Source organism: Elgaria multicarinata, chromosome 2 (assembly GCF_023053635.1).
Source record: "Elgaria multicarinata webbii isolate HBS135686 ecotype San Diego chromosome 2, rElgMul1.1.pri, whole genome shotgun sequence".
Classification (NCBI taxonomy): domain Eukaryota; kingdom Metazoa; phylum Chordata; class Lepidosauria; order Squamata; family Anguidae; genus Elgaria; species Elgaria multicarinata.
The window spans coordinates 67,937,237-67,951,317 of NC_086172.1; the positions used below are offsets into that span (position 1 = coordinate 67,937,237).

General features: G+C 39.5%; 1 protein-coding gene across 1 annotated transcript in view; it reads right to left on the minus strand.

Annotated features, from left to right (window-relative positions):
* The window catches only part of PDIA5 (protein disulfide isomerase family A member 5), a 174,577-nt gene that overhangs the window by 117,464 nt on the left and 43,032 nt on the right, over positions 1–14,081 (minus strand). Inside the window, exons 2-3 of the mRNA XM_063116675.1 lie at positions 12,883–13,009; positions 6,307–6,394 (exon numbers count right to left, since the gene is read on the minus strand). Of these exons, the coding sequence (XP_062972745.1) occupies positions 6,307–6,394; positions 12,883–13,009 (215 nt within the window). The remainder of the gene's footprint in view (positions 1–6,306; positions 6,395–12,882; positions 13,010–14,081) is intronic.

Genomic DNA, 14,081 nt, shown 5'->3' on the forward strand with positions numbered 1-14,081 from the left:
GTGGAGGGGCCAGTTTGTGTGTTGGGAAGCAGTGAATGGGAACATGGGATTCTAAGTAAGGTTAATCCTATTGAAAATTTAACATTACTGTTTTCAGACCATTTCTATTTCCAGAGCCATACAAACTTTGCACTGTACAGCAGAACTATGATATTCAAGATAAGTTTTTAGGTGTTAGTGCACTCAAATCACTACATAAGCAAAAAAATCACAAATATGCCAGTTCAGCTCCCTAATCCTAACCTTCTTTACAGCTTTCGTTATTTCCACTTTGCCTCTTTGATCCAAATGCTGGATCATTCCACCCCAAAGCCTAAATGTTGCCCTCTTTATCTTATTGCTTTCCCAGAGAGCTTTCAGGCACTTGCCTTTAGAAACATGAGAAGATGCCTTATACAGAGTCAGATGACTGGTCCATCTAGCCCAGTATTATTGACATTGATGGACAGCAGCTCTCCAGGGTTTCAGGCAGCATTTTTTCCAACCCTAATTGGAGATGCTGGTGATTGAACTGGGGACTTTCTGCATGTGAAGTAGGTGCTCTACCACTGAGCCACAGCCCCTCCCCTTTCCACTAACAGAATGAAAAATTCTCCCATCTTCTGCAGCACTAATTCCTATAAAATATCTCCTATCAGGGAAATTTAATATTACTACATTTTCAGTGCTTTGTGCACAACCAATATTAGATTTTAGAATTTTCAGCATCCATTTGACACTTGAAAGCTTAAAACAAAATGCCCCAGGACACAAAACTGGATATATACAGTATTTATATTTCTACATATGTAGTGTGCTTCATTCACAAGTCTACATCTGGGTCAAGGGAGAACCTGTATTATTTACATGAGCACAGCTATGCACACAAACTGCAATGATAAATTGCTCCACCAGCCATACTAGTTAGCTTTTCATTTCTAATCTAGACCTGATGCACCGGATCTTGCACAGCATAATGGGAACATTCTGTTTAAAACTGACAAGCAATGAAAAGTAGATATCATGTATACCCTCCGAATCTCACCAGACATTATTAATTCAATATTCCAATACTCCTGCTCTGCAAATCATTCATACATCACATGCCTTGGCAAGGGCTCTCTAATTAAAACATGGGAAGGCTGCAATAAAAAGTAAATACTTCTGCCGCATCGTTTGTGGGCCTTGTGTTAATTGAACTTGCTTTGTGTTAATTATGCAGAGAGCCTCATGTAGGATTGTGGAGAAGAGAAGGGGGGAAATGGTCACTTTTAATGAACTTGTTATCTTATAATTCCTTTGAGAAATAAGATATTTTTCTTTTTTAAAAAACAACAAGAAGAATTCTACTAACATGAACTAAATGGTGGGTGGGACATATGTCCAAATTTGGCATTAAAATCGTATTACACTCCTGTAGGGTATAACAAGTGGAGACTGATGTCACTTTAAGAATTCCAAATTGTCTTTCAAAGGGTCTGCCAGAACAATTTGTTACTCAAGTAGAAATAACATGAGGCCATGCTGCTCCAGTACCATCAACTAAAACTCCATTTTCCAGAAAGGGGAAGAGCTGGAGAGAGACAGAGAAACCACAATCCAGTGGATCTGACTGGCTTATATAAGGCATCGTTTATTTTATTGCATATATTAGTTGTACTTCTTCTACAAGTGTTCACAATGATGTTCAATAGAATCAGCACAGAAAACTTAAAACAGCAATACGCCTTCAAAGAGAAAGATGAAGGCAGAAAATGTCTCTTGCAATAAAGAGCAGATGGCTAAAGCTATAGGAAGCAGTAACCCGGCAGGTCTCCATGGAGAGGGAGAAATGTGGGCACTACAACTGAAAATGCCCCAATCCATTGCAGTTATGATTCTCTTGAGCATGAGAATGAGATTTGTTGAGTGCAATGGCAAGCACATTTGAAGTTAAAAGTCTTGCATGCATGGGGTTCTGGAACCTGGACAGTCTGCCATTTGCAACTTGATTTCTGTAGCTGTAGATAGCTTGTTTAACACTAACTGAAAATAGAAAGAGAAGCTCAAAAATACAGGCCGAAGTATTATGTCAAAGACCTGTCCTATCTATTCCAGCATTTTGTTTACCACAATGGCCAACCAGATGCTTATGAGAAACCCATAAGCAGGACATGAGGGCAATAGCTGGCCTTTGCTGTTTCCAGTAGCTCTATTCAGAGGCACAATGCCTCTACTTATTTATTATTTATTTATTATTGCATTTATATCCCGCCATGTTATGTGAAGAAATATTTCCTTTTATCTTTCCTGAATTTCCCACCATTTAGCTTCATTGGATAATTCCAGGTCCTACTATTATGCAAGATAGAAAAATGTCTCGATACATTAGGCATAATTCTATAAAGGTCTGTCTTCCCCCACACCCCACCTTACTCATTCCTTTTTCTAAGGGTAACGGTCTCAGACGTAGTCAGCTTTTTTTTTTTCACAGGGAGTTGCTCCAGCCACATGATTGTTTTAGTTATCCTTTTCTGCACCTTTTCCAGATCTACAAAATATCCTTTTTGAGGTGTGGCAACCAGAACTGTACACAGTATTCCACATATGGTCACACAATAGATTTGTAAAAGCCCTAGTGAATGATTAAAAATCATCACAGATACTTCTGCAAGGAATACTAACATTCCCAAGTGACAAAGCAGTAGCTCCCAGCTTGAGACAAGCTAATTCTCTTTGCGAGAGCAGAAAAAGAGTACTGGCTTCAGCTACACATGAAGAAGTCTGAATTGCTTTCTACTTATCTATGCCACTTTCTCCAAGTCAAGCATATCTTGTGGCAAACTTGTTAATCAGCCTCTGGCATTCCAGTCAGCCACTAAAGCATTTTTGTTCAAAACGGGAAAGAGTATGTTTGCATAAGTTTCTGTCCTAACACCCAGGTTTACAACAGTTGGTTTGCACTAGCGTTGGGGCAGGACACTATTTCATTATCAATATTAGGCAATTGTGTTCCCAGCATCTGGTCCACCAAAGCCTTTCTTTCTAGTTCTGTTGCTGCCACAGCACAAGTAGTAAGGAGGAAACAGTGTTGAGGAGAACTCTTCTGGGTAGCAGCCTGGTTGGACAAGAATCCAACTGCTGGCCATACATCTGAATTAACCTGAGATGAACTGTGGTGGGATTGTCACACCCTGGGAACCACGGAGTGAAGAGTTACGCCCATAAATATTTTCAAAAGAACACACAATATAAAAGTAGAGGCCTAGCTGAATTTACCCCAGGCTGAATGCCAAAATTACACAATAAACAAGTGATATGAGAAGTGTTCAGTGGACATTGCTGGGATCAACAGAGAGATAATGGAAAGATGATGCCTGATAATAGTTGGGGCAGCATCTTGCTCTCTCCCAAGTCAGGAGTAAAACAGTAACTATAAGAAACTAAATACAGCCAATTTCATAAAAGGCAGAGCTGCCATCGCTGCAGGAAGAGCAGAAGGCAGTAGCCACAGCACAGCATGCCTAGCAGCTTTGCCAACACACACATTCTAAAGGTGGTGGGTTTTTTTCTTGCTTGCTTTCAGAAAGCTCACTATATCGTCTGATACGAGAAATAAAGCCAAAAAATATATCTGCTACAGGGAGAGGAGAACATAGCTGCCAAGTAAACCATTCCTTGTCCATATTTGTCAAACAAATTGAGTCTGCACAGTAAACATCCCAACATCCATGTAATTCGTTCCTTCAGCCTTGAAAGCCACCAAGGAATTATAGGATGTGTTTGCGATGGGAAGATCTTTCTCTGAAGCACTTCTAGTTAGCTTTGCTATTTCAAACCTTCTATGGGGGAAAAAAAGAGTACTTTGCGGCTAGCAGCAGAAGATGTTCTAAGAACTACCCATACTTTGCAGCTGGGGGTGGATAAACATGAGTACAATGAAGCGAGATGAACCTTGGATAATCATTCAAAGCAAAATACATACATAAATAATATGAGCATAGAGCTTTCCTTTGAAGAATGCTCTGAGAAACAGTCATGAAGGCAAAAGCATTAAACCACAGAAAAACCCACCCATCTTCAATGTGTTCCCAACACCGTTTTGTGATTTGCAGCACAACTGATTTCCCTGATTACCATTGAGATGTTCCTTTTACATAACAATAATCATAATATTTTCAGCAGATTTAGCCATTTCTGCTAGGACACCTAATGCAAGTCAGCTAGGGTAAAAATGAACTCAAGCACACAACTGGAAAGCAGTAGCCTTCCTCAAGGTCTATCCACAGCCCATCTGAAAGTTTGATTCCAAAGTTACATGTGGGAATATAAAACCGTGGATTTTGCTCAAGGGCATGCTGTGACATTTTGTTAGTGGCACAAAACTGTCAGACACTACATAGAACAGAGATGTAATGCAGTCCCTGCCAAGAAGGCTTGCAATTTAAGATCAACAGGACAAAGGTGAATGAGAGGGCAGGACCTCATAATGCAGCAGTAAGCGTTGCTGTTGTGGGACCCAAGAAGCAACAGACAAGGGATACTGTAGGGAAGGCAGTTTTGGGAAGCAATTTAAACCATAATGGTTTAAACCACTTGAACAGTTATTTTAGTTTAACAAGTTCGTAATTCACTTTCAATTCTTGAAAGGAGGAGGAAGAAACTCTATGTTCTGTGGATGTAACTATTTGTTCATGTGTGTATGACCTGTGCAGGAATAGTGAAGGGATGTCACTCTAGAAAACAGAGCATGGAAGTGAACACTTAGATATCCTCACAGGTCTTGAAAGAATATAATCTGCTTTGAAGGGAAGGATATTATCAAAGACTAAGTTTTAAATTAAAAATAAACATTGTAATATGGGGTTCAATGCAAGAACCCAAACTCCGCAGAGGTATTCTCAAATTTGTCTGTTATAAATCAACCCTAGGGCTGAATCATTTACCCTTTTTAACAGGAGTACTTCTGCCACTCATCCAAGTAGCATGTGGCAACATTAATTAAGGGTGCAATCCTATGCATGTTTAGACAGAAAAATACCCTACAACTTCCAGCCTGCCCCAGCATGGCTGGCTGGGACAGACTGGGAGTTGTAGGTCATTTTTTCTGTCTAAACATGCATAGGACTGCACCCTAAGTCAGTATTTGTAAAGCACTCTGCAATGTCTAGATTAAAAGCATCAAATGTGCCAAATACTTAAATATAATTTGTAATGTATCCACTAGAGGGGAGACTTAAATACACTTCGAACCTGTAAAAGAAAGTTAATTTCTATTCACAGACTTTTGGAAGAAAATTAGAAAAAACATTCTGAGAACGAAAATTGATCTAACTTCCTAAATAATAAAGATTAAAAGTCTAGGAAGCTGTTCACATCTAAAGTAAAAGCACCATGGATTGTTCAGTTCCTTTCCACTGACATATCGTCACAGCAATATATTAAAATTCATACTTAATGCAAAGAGTAGGCAACTTGATGCCATCTAGATGTTTTGGACTACAACTTCCAGAATCTCTACCAATTGGTTATGCTGGCTAGGACTGATGGGAGTTGTAGTCCAAAGCATCTGGGGGACACTAAGTTGCCTAGCGCTGACTTAGATGTTAAATATGGACCAGTTCAGATACGTATATCTCCCCTAAGGTTGCACTCTAGAAGATGTTAGCAGTAGGCCAAACACTTAAGCACTCAAATCCATGTCTGTTATAGGCTCTTCCCACATGGAAATTAATTAAAAACCAAGCCAAAAGATTCTACGTTTACTTGAAAATAGGATATTGCTTTTTCTTTTAAAGCTACCAAACACAAGTTATCTGAATTTCCCAGGACCAAGGAGATCCCTCATTTAGATAATCACAGGTTTTATCCCCCAGTTTGTTGTTCACTCTTCTCCTCACAGTGAGAAGAAGGGGAGAAGCACATAAACCGGGAAAACAACTCCTGATCTTTCTCTGGTATAGTTGCAGGGAGAAGAGGATTATTTATTTATTTATTGCATTTGTATACCGCCCCTTAGCCAAAGCTCTCTGGAAGGTTAAAAACAATATACAAGAAGTACTGCCTGAATGGGGCCTAGCTGGAAAACAGTAGCTACGTAGTGTTACAAAAAGTTGTATTAGATGGTGTTGACACTAGTCCTGTCAATACAATATATCATTGTCTATATATATGGACACAAAATTAGGTATTCTACCATTCCTTCAAAAACGATATAGGAAGCCACAGAGAATACAGAAGCACAACACTTTCTCCTTACCACACATAGGACACAAACAGTAGCAAAGCCTATTAGTTTAGACATGACAATTCAGGAGGTGGGAGAGGGAAGGGCAGCACGTTACATACCTGCAATCTATCCACGATATAGTACCTCGGCCTTTCACTGCTTGGGCTACATCAGACAATAAGCTGAGCGAACTGTCAGCAGCTGCCACTGGAAGAAAGTGTGAAATATATATATATTTATGTATTTCAGGAGGCTTGCAGAATCTACTTTGCTTTTCACTAGAACCCTGAGGTCCACCAGCCAGAGCCAGGTGCAAAATGGTGACTCTAGATGGCAGGTACAAAATTAAGGAACAAGGCACCTCTGTGCATGGCTCAACCCAGGAATTTGTTTTCAGTAACATCACTAGAATTTCCATTCAGATCTTTTCACACACAAATCTATTCCTATTTTCCTCTGACATTTCTTGTTTCAGCACCCTAATTTACGGGAAAAAAATAAGATTTTCGTTGTCATTGTTCAACCATTAGGAGTCAGACCCCCTTGCTGAAATGACCTAATAGATCCCAAATCTATCTTCTGTTGCTTCCTGTATTAAAACATTCGTTAATATCCAGGCACAACTTGGCAGAATTCTTCATAAAGCACTTTCATCTATAGGTTCTCCCTACAAGAGGAAAAACTGTTGCCAGAGATACCGTCAGCTTTTTCCTCAACATTTTACTGTGGCTGGGATCCAAAGAGCCACTTTAGGCATGGCCAAAGACTTGAGCATGCTCAATGGAATCTTCAACTTTTATTTTCTTTGAACAGCAGACTGTTCCATACCACAAATGGTTTTGGAAGTTGATTTTAAATATGACTTGCCGCCCGACACATGCTGCTGAAGAACCACAAGCCTGAAGCTCCCTAGGGTGCATGGAACTAATTACATGGCTCTTTGGATCCTGGCCTATATATTTTGATTGCTACAAGTAACTGAGGCTTTTACAGTTGTTGAACTTTCTCTCAAGGAATGCAATAGCGAGACTAGGTTTGCATACCTTTTCACATTGCTATTCACATTTTTTAACCAGTGTTTTGCTTATAACAGGGATGAGGAGCCTGCAGGCTGGATGCAGCTCCTAGGGGTTCTGTGCACAACCCGCAGTCTTCTTTTATTATTTATCGCTGATTGTTGATCAAAGCTAAGAAGATATTTCAGGCAATTAGCCTTTAATACACTGCAAAGAACTGAGTTGTGCATTTTTCAGACATGACAGCTATTGTACTGGGGCTTACTCTTCAGTAGACATGCTTAGAATTGAGCAGTGTGTTTGTATGCTTGGTGAGAAAATGTCCAAATTGATAAGAATTACACTTGGCCCTGCCCACTTTGTTTAATTTGTCCTTCCGCCTGACCCCACCCCACCCCAGTGCCCCACTGCTGGAATGTGGTCCCTGAGACCCTTCCTAAAATGCTATTCATCCCTCAGACTGGAAAACGTTAGACACACTTGGCTTATAAGTATGAAGAGCCATGCTGGATCAGACCAAAGGCTTATCTAGTCCAGCATTCTGTTCCCACAGTGGTCAACCAGATGCCTATGAGAATCCCACAAGCAGGATATTTATTTTTATCACATTTCTAATATGCCCAATAACTGAAGTTCTCTGGGCAGAGTAGAAACAGGTAAAAACGTGGATGTGAGTACAATAGCACCCTCCCGCTCATGTTCCCCAGCAATTGCTTCTGAAACTGCAGGTAATATATCGCCATCGTGACTAGTAACCACTGATAGCCTTATCATGAATAAATTTGTCTAATCCCCATTTAAAGCCGTTCAAGTTGATGGCCATCACTATTACATCTTGTGGTAGTGAACGTCATAGTTTAATTATACACTTTGTTCCTCCTTTCATATGGACGGCCACGGGGACATTTCACCACTAACAAGTGAGATAATGTGTGGGCGGGGTGGGGGGAATCTGTTACAGTTAATCAACCCTGAGATCAGAGGGCAGAGGGTCTGAGAAGGCCCAGATCAAGAGCCTCAGTGCTTGTCTGGCAGCGTGAGGTCTGAACCCTACTTGGGAAGAGAAGACCAGAAACAATAAGTGCTCTGCCAGTGTTCCAGAAGATGGAGGGGTAGCTATGAAGCTGCTCAGTTGACACCACACCTCATCATGCTGAGTTCCCAGTTCTATATATCTCCTTAGATCAAGGATGAGCAACTTGTCACCCTCCAGCTCCCATCAGCCCTTAAGAAATAAAAACATAAGAAGAGCCATGCTGGATCTGGCCAAAGGTCCATCTAGTCCAGCATTCTGTTCACTCAATAGCCAACGAGCTGCCTGTGGGAACACCATGAGTGCAATATCATTCTCCCACTCATGTTCCCCACCAACTGGTGTACATAAGCATACTACTTATGATACTGGAGGCCTTGAGCACAGCCAAAGGTAATGCAATGCAAGTTACCCACCCCTGTCTTAGATGGACAGCTGCTATTCTGGAAACCTTATCCTTTACTTATTGGACAGCTCCCCAGCCTCAATGGCAAGATGCTGAGCCACACAGCAGAGTAACCAATACCTCCGAGCACATTTGTATATGTTCTAGGAAGGGAAAAATAGTACTCCAAGAAGTTAAGAGCCATCATGTAATTGCTCTTTCCCTGCAATTCTTCCTAAAGTACAGTTCATGCAGAATAATAGCTAAAGTTGTTACTCTGGACAGATGAATAGCTAAAATTATTGCTATTACAGTCACATTTAGATATGTCACAAGTGAGAATATTTCACAAATGTAAATCCCACCCCAACTATTTAGAATGGCAGTTTTAGCCTCACCCCCATTAGTTCATGATAAAAAATGTTTACTATTGTAAATAGGCAGGCTCGGCTTGGATATGTGGCACGCATCAGAGACTAAAATCACAAAGTTTTTATGCATAGCAAGGGATGTTTTAAGACAATCATTTAGGAAATATTAATGCAAGCTCCATCTTTATGATATATTATGCTGCTGGAGACTCCCAATTATTAGCCAAAAAAAACCAAAAAACAACCAAACCCCTAGGGTTCATAGGGTAGAATTCTTTTTAAATCCTCTGAAAATAATGAAAAGGTTTCCCTTTTTTTGCAACTTAAACTTTAAGATTTACTACAGAAAGATGGAGATTAAATAAATAAATAGCACTCACCTTCCTGTTATATCTAGAATATAATTTTTAACACAATTTAAGTCACTTGGGAACCCATTATACACAATGCATAAACCTTTGGAGAAAATATCTACCCTTTCCACATTTGAATTTAAGCTTACAATGGAGAATTGGAAAGAGACAGCATTTTCATCTCATTTCCCCCTGCCACCACCAAAACCACCTTGTTAAAGTGTGTGAATAGTTATTCTTTACTCCACAGTCACTGTGCTATCAGAGGGAAGGAATCCAGTGTCCTTCTCAGGAACAACTGGCAGGAAGCCTCAGGTGCCAACATTCCTACATAGCCATGTTGTTCCAAAGCATGTCAGAGGCAGCTCACATGCTGTATGAATTGAGCACATACTCTTCAAAATGCACAATTTAACAAAATGCACCAAAGGTGCGTAAGGAGCAGCGTGGCAGATGTGCAGAATAATTTTAATCAGCTCCTATGTGTTTCCCCATTTAAAATGGTTCTTTTCCACAAACAATATACATTTGTATTGCAAAGGAAGGTAAGTTGGTTTTACACCAGGTTAAGAAACAACTGCACTATCCCAGCTCTAAAGGATAACGCCCTTCCGTAAACTGATGGGGTTGAAGATATGCCTTGTCTGCAATGATTTCCATAGTTTTACTTATTTATTGTTAACTACTCGTGCAGGTTGCACTCTTTGTGAGCTATATATTAGCTTCCTTAATATATTGGTTAATTAGTAGGTATAGTGCATACGTCTTTTTGGACTTCTAAGATGGTCATTTAGAACTTAGATCAGATTGGTTCATGTGGTGTCCAGATCTTTTTCTAAATCCTACTGGCATTAAGGGGATTTTAAAGTTCATACACAAATGGGCAAAGAAAAAGATGTGTAGGGTACAAACAACAAAGGCATGTCCTTGTTGCTTCTACTCTCTACTTGCAGTATGCTCAAAATCGGATGATATGCATTATTCTGAAACATCCCATATATTTACTATAAAATTATTTCTTTATATAGCACCATCAGTTTGGAAGGCACTCTACAGAGAACAACAAGACAGTTCCTTGCCCAGTGGGGCTTAGAAATTAAAATTCAACATTGGGAAGTCCTAAACATGCTTAATAGGGTATAAGCCCTATTGGACATAGTGGGTCTAAGTTCCACATAAGCGGATACAGGACTATGTTGTTAGTTACCTTTCCAAAGAGAGACCAAGGTGACATAGAACATATTTTCAAAATTAAACACAATAAAAAAGAAAGTAAAAAAACACACACAGCTATGGTGGCAAAACCACACCCCTAGACGGCAGCTTAGCAAGACTTACCTGTTAGTGATATGTATAAAGAAATGAGCCATGACAAGCCTCTCCACAGAGACTATTCTAAAAGATGGGTACCCACATGCATATAGCACAGATGTTGGCTAATGCATGTAAAATCTCACCTGACATTTATAGAAGGAATATGTGCAAATGATTTTGGTATGGCAAAAGAAGGTCTGGCAATATACGGTTCCTTAGTTGGCCAGAGGCCACTTTGAAGTGATGTTTACCAGTGCTCTTCACTGCTAACTCTTTAGAAGCATCTCCATTTGAACAAGAATCTGAAGACATTGACTGAGTTCTGCTGAATTATTTTTCTTTTGACATTGGCTTCATTCAGATACTCCTCCTGCTCTGCATTGAATAATCAGAAGCCTCCAAATTCAGGGGCTTCCAATCATGGAGAGTGCAATCGATAGGACTGTGCCTATAAGTACTCTGGGTGTCAGTAGGATGGCACAAACAATGGGATAGCGTCGGGGAACATTTACCTCACCATAGACATTTGTTATAGGGCTAGAAAAATATCCCACAAGAACAAAAACGTTAGTTTGTAGTAATAACGAAGTTTTACCTTGACAGCTTGTGATACTTCTCTAATATTTTGAGTTAAAAACATACTGCTCACACCACAGACACATAATTGCTCGCAGGACATTTCAGCACTCCACAATACACCCACCCCACAAAGATGTTTCTGTATTTTTTTTAGGAGTTCTGCAAGAGAAATTAGCACAAAAAAGGGGGATCCTGCCTTAGTGGAAGCAGCAAGAAAACAATTTATTTATTTATTTATTTATTACATTTCCATACTGCCCAATAACCAGAGCTCTCATTTGAGCTCAATAGCCGGAGCTCAATTGACAAAACATACTTATGATTCCATGAAACTTTGCCCTTTAATCTAATTCTGTCGCAATCAATGTGATTTATTATAAAAATCAGACATGTAAAAAGCTAATTGTCAAAGGAAAACATCCTCAGAGCAACCACTCAGGAGTAGCCTTCTCTCCAGTGACTTGAAGGGCCCCCTGCAGAATAGGCGACTTGAGGACAGAAGTCTAAGTGCACAATACATTTTTTTTTTAAAGAACTAACATCTATCCGTTAGTTCCTCTTCCTCATTCGAGGGTTGAGTGGGGAGAGCAGAGAGTAAGGAAGCATTAGGGACACCAATTTGATCTAATTTCTGAGCTAATGCACAGATCATACATCTTCTGGCCAAGTAAATATCACAGCCATAATACATTAGGCATAATTAGCCTTTCTGCACACAGTACCCTAAATGGGCCAAGCTCTTGTGAATAATCTTGCCAAAAGCAGCTCGCAATCGACTGTAGAAGACAATAAAAAAAACAGAAGGAAAGCAGTGCAGTAGAAAAAGGGGATGGAGGCAGAAGGAGAAAGTAAGACTGTAACCAAAAGAAGTTGATTGTAACAGAAAGCGACAGCAAGTGGGTGGCTAGCAGACAAGAAGTTAAAATGGGTATTCCAAGGCTAGGTGAAGCATAAGAAGATTCAAAAGGACAAAGAAGGAAAAACAAGTGAACAAAGAGAAGCCTATAAATGAAAGCTGGTGTTGCGAACTAGATGTGCGGGGATGTCCTTAAGCAACTGGAGGAGAGGAATGAAGATCTCTCTTGTGCACGCACATGGGTGACACCGTGTTTATATAAAGTTAGAAAAGGAGAAAAGGGGAAATGTAGGAGCAAATAGCTATTATTAAGAACATCCTTAGTGTGTAAGAGAGAAAAGGGGAAAGAATGATATGAAGAGTGCCTTGAGGCAAAGTAGTTGTGAGTAATACTTCTGTGTGATGTTAAACTGAAAACACCCCAGATCTGTCTCCAGATGTGCTTCTTTATCATTACACATCTGCTCACATAAAATAGAAGTGGTATGTTGTTATTTTTATGAAGCTATAAAACTTAAGAAGTTATTTTTTAAGGTGTTGGCACAGAAAAAAACAGCAAGAGAGAAATGAATTAATTTTTGGAATGAACTCTATAGTTAATCAGCAAATGCTCATATCAATACATAAAACAGTTCGTTAGATATTTCCTACACAATCCAGGTTTACCTCAAAGGGAAAAAATAATCCTTTCTCCCCCCGCCCCCATCTTCTCACCTAGGTGGTCACTCAGCATTATTTCTTAAAATGTTAATTACCCTTAAAATGTTTTTAAAATGAGGAATACTCACAAGATTTGGAATAGAGCACCAATACGTTATTCCGTGTTCTCAGGAGTTTCTTGAAGTCCTTCTGATCACTAATTTTTTCTATTAGTGGGGACATCTTTGCTGATAATACGCATGCTGGAAAGATGGTCTGCAATGCAAAGACAGAAAAAACAAATAATTTTCAAATGGGAACATCACTATTGAGACTCAACTTATACAAGAACATTTCCCTCAACATTCCTGCTGCCTTCTGTATAGCAACATGGCTTCACTTTAATCTAGAGGGTACACACCTCTGTTAAGGATTCCAGTGTAAATGTAAAAACATAATCTGTTTTTAGCTGTGTATATTTATTGTTTTATATTGTTTGTATGATTTTATCTGTACACCACCTGAGATCCTTGTGATATAGGGTGGGATACAAATGTTTTAATAAGTAAATAATAACTAATCCTGGGGAATATTCTATATCAAAAAAACTCAGTTCTGCGTAGCAGTTTGCTTTTTTCTTTCCCATGCATAAATCTGAACAGCCAGATAAAGAGATGGCGAGATGAAAAGTAAGAAAACACAGAAAAACAACTGAAGTTGACACAGGAGGCCTAAATACTAACCCTCCAATCTTGCTGCTGATACATCTGACCCAACCTAACTTCAATCTCATCTTTCAGTGAGTCTGGGCCATGAAATCAACCAATGTCAACATCTCCAGAGATCCAGAATTAGTGCCACTTGGCATAGATAAATAAACAGCAAAGAAAGTGTTGTTGAATAACTCTGACCTTATACAAAGTATCGGGTGCAAAAAGACACAGCTAGCATTTCCTTTATTATTTTATACTGTAAAGTCAATGCACTGATTGTGATTTTAACTGTTCTTGATACAAGACATCTTTGTTCTCAGTCTGTTTTTGTCTAAAGCAGATATTCTCCATTGGTAAAGCAAGCACCCGGGGTGGGGTGGAGTTTAAAGACATGAGAGGTGGGGGCTTGTTCAGACATATTATTTGCCATTATTTGCCAACCAGGATCATAAACTGGATTGTTTGCTCAGAATATACTCTGGTGCTATTGGCATTTTTGAAAAACAAACTTGCACATTACATGCAAACATGAGTTTAATGTTCTGTCTAATTTGGCCTGTAGTACGTAAGCCAGTAATGGGGCTGAGCTTCTCTGCTCCATCCCTGTAATTGTCAACTGGGTGGAATTGCATATG